Below are 10,799 nucleotides of genomic sequence, written 5' to 3' on the forward strand. Positions count from 1 at the left end.
AATGTGATTAGAATTGCCTTTTTAAAATCATAATTTCATAATTATGCATAATTGAGAAGGCTGTTCTAATTCCATTATCCATTTTTCGTTTACTTCTATGAGAGGTTCTGTAGAAAGTACCCAAAATTTGGTCGATTAGTTGAGTAGAATAATTTCATAATTGGCTAATTTTGCCGAAAATATCTGGGATGTAGAAATGTTTTTTAAGTTTACTCAAGACAATTTTGTTCGAGATTTGTTCACGGAAATTATTGGAATATCGATTATACTAAAAAAATAAAAACCTATTCAGCAGACGACAACAGAAAACTTTACTGGTTTTCATCGCTAATCTCAACAAATAATTTTTGAGATACAATTCATCTTATATGTTAAAATAATTTATAGGAAGTCGCGAAATAATCAAGTAGTTCTATATGGCGCTTTTCTCGTATTTCAAGTTTTCATTTGCTATGTCTGACAGTTTCCGTTTTAGACAAAAGGATCATTTAGAAAACCCCGTTTCTTTTTTTACTCCAGTATCGACTGCAACTAAAAAAAATATAGGTTTTTATCTGAAAATCTTGAGTTTTGATGAATTCGATTTGGCCAAATTAATGATCTTCTCATGAACACCTTGTATATTGTAGGTCCAAACAGCCAACAGTGTTATAATACATAATATAATGAAAAAAACTAAAATGTCAAAGATTGTTTAAGAAACCCTCGTCTGCAGAGATATTAAAAAAGTGTGTCTTCCCATTTTCACCATTTTTTCATGACAATTCCAATAAACCTTTCAGAGGTGACATACTATTGAAATTGCTATTTGAAATAAGAAAGTTTTTTCCGGTACCTACAACCGGAAGTTGCAGAGGTCTGAAAATATTTGAGGGAGGAAGTTCCTTGTCGAAAAGGATTTTCAGCACAAAATTACGATTAGTTGTCCACACACGTCTAATAAAATATAGCTGACAGAAAACATTTGTTGCATTGTTTCACTCCTGTCATGAGAATTTGTAAGTCGACTTCCTACAATAATGAATAACGAGTATTCGAACCACATATGTTTGGAGGTAAGTACCTAGAATTGACAAAATATTGAGTGTAATGGAGTTTCACATAATAGATTATCACCAGTTATCGGTATGGGTGAAAAAATATATCTGGATAGCAAATAAATAAGGTTTCGGTTTTGATAGAAATTTTCAGAATTACACCTGATATCACTCTGCACAAATTCATGAATAGAATATTTTCGCAAGCATCACGCTTCATTAAAAACAATAGTAAGTAACTCGAAACTCAAAATGATATTGGAGTAATTTCAACAGATCGGACAAATTGGAACAAATTCGGTCTCAATATTTACGCAAATTAAAAATGTTGGTGCTGATGTATGTGAACTCGTCACTTGTCGCAATCATAGATCTGCGAATTACTCAAAAACTATAACGGTGCTTGAAAAGTTTTATACAGATCAAATTGTGTACCAAATATTGAGCTGAAGAAATTTTGACATGGCTTCGGAATTCATATACATATTTCTATTTGTGAAATCATTATTTTTCTACTTTTGGATAGTAGAACGAAAAACTTATTCGATATTTCGAATTATTGGGGAGACCGGGAGAGTTGAACCCCTTTTCACTCTGAAGCCACTTAAGTTGTATGTGTAAATGGTATCAACTCATTCTTTTTGCGTGAAGATATCATGCCCGAATAGGTAACGATAGATAATGGTAGAGTGATGGTGAGACGAACATTTTGAGTACAGCAATTCTTTTTTTAGGAACCGAAAATTGGCTCATGTCTCCCTAACCCATGGAAGAGTTGAAGAGGAGGCGAGAGAAACTTGAGAATAAGTTTATTTATCAGAAAAAACATTGAAAGAAAACAATTTCCAAAGAACAACGATTGTCTATGTCAAGGTTTTATCATCAGATGTATCAGCGTATGAAATACATATTTTCTATTTCAGAGTCCCTTATTTCTGCGATGTTTTTCACTTTTTTGAACCTTTGTATATTTTTTTATATTATTCAATTTTCATTTCTTGAAGCAAACTTTTATCTAAGCTCAATGCGGGAAACTTGGACCACTCCCTTTTAGTCTATTCAACAGATGTTTTCTTGAAACTTTTACAACTATTATTAAAAAGCCTCATCGTTTGTGAAACAATATTAATCAATGAAAGTGATAAAACTGAATGACAGCACGCACCTATTAAGCTTTTCAGACAATAAAACAAACAATAGTTATTCAATTTCTCACTTCCTATTCCTAACAACAAAATCACGTTGAACCCTCTCACTCTCGAAATTCTGATGGCGGCAAAAATGGAGCCGCCACTATAGTTGCCACTATACTAGTTGTGCCTTGTTACGAGAATGTCGATACCGGTGGTGCGAAATTTGAATTGAAATATAGGTGGTTCAAGTCTCTTACCTGAGCAAGTCTCCGGGACTCCCTCTATAAATCACAAAAAATATTCTGCACCCGTTCCGGAATGAAACTTTCGGTATGCTTTATTGAATCGAAATCAGCACATTTCAAAAACATTACCGAAAGTCGCGGTAATGAAGGAAAGATACTTGCTTTCATAGTAACGGAGTAAAAATTGAATATTTCCGTCACTAGACGATTTTAAAAGAATCTGAGGGGAACGGTTGTATAGACAGTTCTGGTACCTACTTTTAATTGGAATTCATAGCTGCATTTTATTCGAATATACAGGGTTGGGATAAAGTTTGGCACCCGTTTTGTTTTAAAGATATTAATTTGGTGCCAAACTTTATCCCAACCCTGTAGAAAAATATTGTGTGAAACACGTGGGGAAACACTATTTTTTGTATTTCGCGTTCTTTCGCTGAAATCTCATTCCGAAAAATAATGCTTTTCCCAACTGGTTGCACGAATATTCGGGTTCGACTTTCGGACAGTCCGAGAATTGTTCTAGAACTGCGCAAAACTGTTGCGCCCTAGTATCGAATCCTCTGCGCAGTTCTAGAACCATTCTCGGACTGTCCGAAAGCCGAACCCGATTAGAGCTATTATACAGGGTGTCCGGGGAGTAACTGTACATACTCATACCAGAGATAGGGTTGGACTAGCTGATTACGGATTGACATAAAAAATTAATTTCTGGATTTCCCTAGAAAGCTACAGGGTGATTTTCCAACTTCATGGAAATACTTAGACCACCATAAAATCCAAACTTATTGACGGATATTATTGAAACTTAGGAGGTTATTGACACATGCTAAGGTTGAGTTAGAAAGATATCCATTATTTCGTTATTCCAGGGCCGGACTCATTAATCTTCATTCAAAGTGTTCAGGGTAAAAAAAACACTTTGTATTTCGAATTACAAATAATTTATTCGCTTTTTAGAAAGAAGCTAAATTATGCTTCAATTTTTGGTATCACTCAAAGTTGTTACATCAACAATAATTTTTTTATGAATTTCTTAATTTGGATAAAGTTCGAAAATTGCAATTTATTTACCTGAACAGGACTTAGTCATCTTGTGCAGATCGAAAATAAATAATAAATTTTCTTAAAAAAGTCACTGAAGGTGAAGAAGACTATAATAATAAGTTCATATACTGGGTGGCCACCCCAGACGCGAATTTCACTTTGAGGGAGTAAATGAAGGTTTATTGATAAAAAAAAATTGGTGATGTGTATAGGCTACACAGAAGCATATTTCAAAATTATTCTTATGTATACCGGGTGTTCGATAACAATGATATGGACCGAAGTTACAATTCTGTTGCGATATTTTAAGAAATAATGGCGATATGATTCGGAAGGCTGTATCCAATTTGAAAATTCGGCAAGAGAAATGTATACAAGCTAATGGTTTTCATTTCGAACCACTTTTGAAATAACGTTGACTCAGCAATTCATTCGTTACTATTTTTATTTTTATTAGGTACTTTTTACTGTATTTTAGTTTTTTTCATTTGTTAATGTTTCGTTATTGGAGTGCTTATTAAAGCTCTGAACTTTTTTCTAAATTTTCTACTAATACTTTCGCATTTTATATTCAAACATGAGATTTTCAGTTCTCTTCATGGTGAAAAATTCTATTTTTCGAACTTTATCCAAATTAAGAAATTCATGGAAAAATAATTGTTGATGTGACAACTTCGAGAGATACCAAAAATTGTATTATAATTAAGCTTCTTCCTAAAAAATCAATTATTTGTAATTCGAAATAAAAAGTGTTTTTTTTTACCCTGAACAATTTAAATGAAGATTAATGAGTCCGGCCCTGGAATAATGAAATAATTGATAACTTTCTAACTCAACCTTAGCATGTGTCAATAACTTCCTAAGTTTCAATAATATCCGTCAATAAGTTTGGATTTTATGATGGTCTAAGTATTTCCATGAAGTTGGAAAATCACCCTGTAGCTTTCTAGGGAAATCCAGAAATTAATTTTTTACAGTCAATCCGTAATCAGCTAGTCCAACTCTATCTCTGGTATGAGTATGTACAGTTACTCCCCGGACACCCTGTATATAATATAATATATTTACTGGACGATTTTTCCACTTTCCACTATCGGGACGATTTTGCGTTTCTATGAGAACTAATTCGAGAATAAGATTAACTGTATTTCATTATGACAGGGCTTGTCTTGTAACATTGGTGTGTATTTCTTCCCTTTTCAAATCCATAAAATGAAAACGACTAGAGAATGCAAGGCCGCAGAAAAAATATTTCACGTAACATGTGAAAAGTGATTTTACGGCTCGTCCTGCAAAGTTATTACTCGTCCTATAAAATATCACTCTTGAAATTTTTTACCTAAATTTCTATTGTTTTTGTTTATGCTTTTTTTAACCGTCAATAATCAGTCGTCTAATCTAAAATGTAAAAGTGTTACTTAGAACTAATACAGTTTTTGTAAAAAAAATCTTCTGTTTAAGAATTTTTGAGAAAAGTGCTCGCAAAAAATTACTTTCACAAAGTGCTCAATGGTCGAGACTCGGGAGAACTTTTTGTCAATGCTTAATGCTTTGACTTTTTTTCAGTGCTCGTCACAGCTCTGGCCACAACTTTCTCCGTTTATGAAATTTTTTGGTACTGAATCAATAACCCACACCATTCTAATAACTTTTAAAGACCCAGATAATTTTTGTTAATAGTTCTACGAATTGATTTGAAGTCACTTGGCGACTCATCAATCAAATACCTTTTTGATGGAGGGGATGCAAAAATTGTATTTAGACCCCTTTTCGAATATCGACACTTCAGTATTATTGAGTTTTTGAAGCTTCATAGTTATTTATTAAGTTCTAGTTCAACTTCGTGAGTTGGATAAGTCGATTATCTTGGTGAGTAAACCGTTTTTAATTATTGTAATCACAAGTTCTATCCAGTAAAGGTCCAAGAGCTCAAAAATCTAATACCTACATTAATTTTGATGTTTATGAATATTTTCTTCGGAGAATGAAGTTTTCCATCCGGTCTGAACTTTAATGTTGAATAAAAGGAACTTTAGAGAAAAGTGTTCTCAAGTAATGAAGGCTTTACTGTCTTTGAATGAATTATCTTTTCAGATATGCATTTTCCAAAATGTACGTGCCTGGTAAAGATATTGGGAGTGGGTATATTGATATTGTTTTTGTTTGTAAAGTTGTGCAGCCAAAAAAATAATGTACATAATAATTAAATAATACTAAATTAAGTCTCCTTCTCAACTACGCCGTGTTTAAAATTTTAATTACTTCGAAAACACTCAAGCAATATATTAGGTACAATTATTATCCTCTACGCTTCAGAACATCGGTTGGTTTGAAGGGTTGAATGTAGAATGTAACAGAAGTACTTGATTCCTGAAAGTAGAACGACTTATCAGCAGTAATTGAATCTGCTGGAGCTTTCTATGAGAGTATCTGTAAGCGGCCAATTTTCTGTAGGTGTTTTTTGTGTTCACAATTTTCGATTCTTGTTAGATGATTATAAAAAAATAATCTTTTCTATTCTGAATTATATATATGGTCTATTGGATTCAATAGGTGTTGACTCACTTACCGGAAAATTTGGAAAAGTTGACACTAAATTTCATCCATTAGCTATAGATATTCAAATTTCAATAACTGTTGTAATGTATCTTATTGTGCTGACATATAGAGTGAGTAAAAAGTGACTTCCGAAATTACTATCCTTTTAGTGATATTTCATTGTGAAATAATGATAATGAGCAAAAAGTCAACAAACGTCATCGTCAGTAAGTTAAACGATGGATAGATAGGTTTATTGAAAACGGCTGTTAGTCGATGGTCCAAACTGAAATGATCAAATATCGACCTCGCCCTCACGTGACACTGAGACCCCAAATTCGTATTTTTCTAACCTGCCATATCTCATGAAATATCTGTTGAAAAATTATGCTGTTAAGCCCGTTTGCAACAGCCGAGAATTCTCTAGAGAATTTATTCGAAAATTCATGCGCCGTGAATTATTTACCCTTACATACGTACTCGGTAGAATTCTCTGTTCAGTTGCATATAAAATAATCTCTGCCGTTTTCTTACCAAATTTTGGTAGATTCTCTACCCGCTCTACTCGGCTGTTACAAACGGGCTTAAGAGTCAATTTTCATCAGAAATGCCGCATATAAGGTCACATTAATTTTTATATCCATTCATTCAATTCCAATCTTCAAATGGAATATTATTTCGGATTGAAAGAAAAATGTTGAAATTGGCTATCGAAAGTTATCCCCGAAAGTTATATCCTTCTTTATATACCTTTTTGAGCTCTACAAAATTTACCCAACGTCGGCCATAAAAGTTTGAAATCAACGGAAAAAAATTTAATATTTTTCGCCATTTCTTCATCACACTATCTAGCCTACTCGACTTAATTCTCTACACTGTGGTGAAATTCCCATCAAAATCGGACATCTGTTTCCTGAGTTATGTGAAGACCCTTTTAAAATATAACATTATTTTGGATGGAACCATTTAGTATAAATACTGAAAGATGGAACTAAAAATGTTGAAATTGTTTATCGTGGTTATCTGTGAAAGTAGAAGTTATCGAGCTCTACAAAATCGAACTTGATCAATTCTCTTTTATAGTTTACTCATATACAAACATTCGCGTTTATAATATCTATTCGGATTAGGTTATTTGCGAATAACATAGTCCGGCCATGCATAGTGTGAGAACTCCATTCACGTTTTATGGAAGCAATCGACTTGCCATGGAAATTTGACACATTTCACCCTGGGAATGTGTCATTTTTGAGGTTAATATCACCGTGGTTCTGCGAAGAGATAAAAAAACAATGTAAAAAGAAAAAACAAGCATACATTGAGTATCAAACAACTGGAACTGCTGAGTCTTGCAATGCATACAAAACCATCAGAAACGAAACTGGTACTCTGGTTAGAAAAATGAAGAACATGCCAGAACACTTGAACGATAAGTAGAAATTACGAATATTACAATAGTTTCCACTTTCGTCGAAAAGATGGCAGCACTTGACGATCGTCATTTTTTAATTTCACCAGGATACGAATTGTAGCCAATGGCGATACTTTTCGAGGAGTTTTTCATGTGGGAATTCATGGAAGAGATAATTTCACCTCGGACAGTCAATGACATGGATGAATATTAGTTCTTCAATGAAATATTTTTTTTCCGTTTGACGAATGAAAAAATTTCTGACTTTCCGAGATGATGAACTCATTGAATTCAATTATAATGAAAACCCCATAAAAATGAGTGGTTTCTGACGTAAGATATTCATTTTTTTTTTGAACTGGCCAATAAAATGGTGTAGAACCCTCTCAACCACATATATCTTAATGTAACACGCTCGTATGTACGATGATAATTTTTTGAGAAAATAAGAGGTGTTTAGTTGGAATTTTGCTTGGACTCATTTCACAATTTTTCCTGCTAACACATTTGCTTTATTATTGTAATGTATCCATATATTCTTTTCAGAATTACTCTTTGAATGGATTGTGGGAATACTGCTATAAACATGGATAGTAGAGAAGTGCGGACAATATTCCAATCTTACGGAAGACCTTTCGCTTCATCTACATTGATCAATAATGAAATGAATCATAAAATTATAGTGAAACCATACGGAGATCCAAATGTAGAAAGTGAATACATTCCCAAGGAGGGAATTGTGAAAAATAAAATAAATTTCTGGGAGGAACATTCGAGGAAATTACTTGAAAAACATAGTGTTATGAACATTCCAAAGGAGAATAATGTGAGAAAAAAGTTCAAGCTTGCGGAATCAGGAAATCATTCCTGTTCGGGTCCTTGTACAGGGTTTTATTTCAACAGCCGCGAGACTCTCACGTCAACTGGATCTTCAGACTTTCCTAGCACAAGCAGTGGAATCACATCACTGTCCAGACTTACAAGTGAATCTGGAAATGAATTCAATGAAAATAGACAACCGAATGAAGATGATCTTAAATTTGATGGACAGGTCCAATCGCAAGCAAATACTGTGAGGGAAATAGGGATTAACACATCTTACGGAAATATATCAGATAATGCAGAGATGGATGAAGCTATTGGGCCAATTCTGGATCCAGTGTTGGAATGGAATTATCCAAAGCGCTTTCAAGATGAAATGTTCCTACCAAATGAGGATATTCTGGCAGAATTCCATTATAAATTTGCAAAAGAGGTAAGATTCTTGTTTATGATTTCCATTATTAGATTAGGTATTCATTTATCGAATTGGATGGCTGATATTCAGGTGGAAATAGGGAATTCCGAAACATTAAGGAATTTAGCGAAACATTTTTTTTGGATAAACTGTTTTGGAATGCAAAGTACATAGGAGGGAAACAAATGCACAATACTCGAAATTGATTCCTCGCTCACTCAGTGAGATATCGCCACAGAGGAGTATTTATGGGAAAAAGTCGATCAAAACTCGATTTTCAAAACTTAGTCAAAGCTTACTATTGTCTGTGCCTGTGCATCTTTAAAGCTTAATAACGATCACTAATAGGCCAATTTAATGACGCTCCATCCTCTCTCTAATCAAGACAAAAATCTAGCCAACTCATGAATCGCTTGAATTTGCGTTTTATGCTTCTCTAGAAATTTGATTTTTCACACCATTTTTTGAGTATGTGTGCCGTTAAATCCTACAAAAAATGTAGTGGATATTGAAGAGAAAGGTATGTACATACAGGTGGATTACTATTTTTTTCTGTCTTCTAGTTGCTAGTACATTTCTCATCACATAATGTCAAAACTCAAAATGTAGAGGTTTCTCCCGTGACTTCTATACTCAAAAGTGTTTTTGTGTATGAGTTAAGCCTAGTCAAGTTATAGTTTTGTGTCTATCAGAAGATATAGTTATTCATGTTGATGTTTTTGAATAGAAATGTTCCGCATGTATCCGTTTTTATTAGTATTTATTGCAGTTAAATCTTACAAAAACTGTAGTGGATATTGGAGGGGAAGGTATGGACATATATGTGGATTACTTTTTTTCTGTCTTTTAGTTGCTAAAGTAACATTTCTCATCACATACTCTCAAAACTCAAAATGTAGAGATTTTTCTCGCAAATTCTATATTCAAAAGAGTCTGGTGTATGAGTTAAGCCTAAAAAAAACCCTTTTTTCATCTTGATTGTTGAATAAATACTAATAAAAAAAGCTTATACATGCGGAACTTTTCTATTCAAAAACATCAACATGAATAACTATATTTTCCGATAGACATAAAATTCTAACTTAACTAGGCTTAACTCATACACAAAAACACTTTTGAATATAGAATTTACGAGAAAAACCTCTACATTTTGCGTTTTGACATTATGTGATGAGAAATGTTACTAGCAACTAGAAGACAGAAAAAGAGTAATCCACCTGTATGTACATACCTTCCTCTTCAATATCCACTACAGTTTTTGTAAGATATAACTTCACACAAACTCAAAAAATGGTGTGAAAAATCAAATTTCTAGAGAAGCATGAAACTCAAATTCCAGCGAATCATGAGTTGGCTAGATTCTGATTTTTGTCTTGATTAGAGAGAGGATGGAGCGTCATCAAATTGGCCTATACTAGTGATGTAACCGTTATTGAGCTTCAAAGATGCACAGACAATAGTAAGCTTTGACTAAGTTTTGAAAATCGAGTTTTGATCGACTTTTTCCCATACCTACTCCTCTGTGGCATCTTTCTGATAAAATGAACAACTGAAAAATACTTGTATATGTTCATTTTTTCATTAAAAATTGTTCGAAACGTACATGTCCATTATCGAAAACAATAGGTACAAAAGTTTAAGTACAGAATTTAAACCATCTTTCAAGATTAGATATTAGATTTTTTTGTTTATGAGCAGAAAAAAAAAATAATTAGGAGGTCCAATGTTGTGCTCTGTTCTTTTTCGTGTAAACTTTTGCTTTCTGTTGAAACCCCTTCGGAAATAAATCAATTCAGATGACACATTTCACAGAAGTCATTATTGAGCATTTCATCATTGTTGTAAGAACTGTGTTTTATGCGGCCACGATTTTTCTAGTTGCGGTTATCCCACAACACCAATCTATTCTAGAGCTCAAAAAATTAAACCGCATCTGTTTAAAATGGATCTATTCCTTCTTATAGATAATCTTTTTTCAGGTTCAACCTACTCGAAGTCTGCTCTCAAAAATTCACAGGACTGTCACAATGTATGTAAAAGAAATTGTTCTAGCTTACGTATTCTTCAGATCAGCCACAATTATTTACTTCTGGTTATGGTGATTTAAATCAAAGTCACGCAAATTCATGAAGCTTCCTTTGTTTGTATGGATTG

The 10,799-nt window shown here is 33.3% G+C and overlaps 1 protein-coding gene across 1 annotated transcript; it reads left to right on the forward strand.

The window, feature by feature from the left end:
• Nucleotides 1–8,051: 8,051 nt before the first annotated feature.
• Nucleotides 8,052–10,799, forward strand: LOC123308479. Its single transcript, XM_044891140.1, has 2 exons — nt 8,052–8,663; nt 10,625–10,799. Exons 1-2 carry the CDS (start codon nt 8,073–8,075, stop codon nt 10,745–10,747), a joined length of 714 nt encoding a protein of 237 aa, XP_044747075.1. The 5' UTR covers nt 8,052–8,072; the 3' UTR covers nt 10,748–10,799.

This window comes from Coccinella septempunctata, chromosome 2 (assembly GCF_907165205.1).
Source record: "Coccinella septempunctata chromosome 2, icCocSept1.1, whole genome shotgun sequence".
In the NCBI taxonomy this organism is placed as follows: Eukaryota; Metazoa; Arthropoda; class Insecta; order Coleoptera; family Coccinellidae; genus Coccinella; species Coccinella septempunctata.

Coding starts and splice junctions, on each gene's coding strand:
- LOC123308479 (XM_044891140.1), top strand. CDS start 8,073: ATGAATCATAAAATTATAGTGAAACCATACGGAGATCCAAATGTAGAA. Junction 8,664..10,624: donor ATTATAAATTTGCAAAAGAG/GTAAGATTCTTG, acceptor ATCTTTTTTCAG/GTTCAACCTACTCGAAGTCT.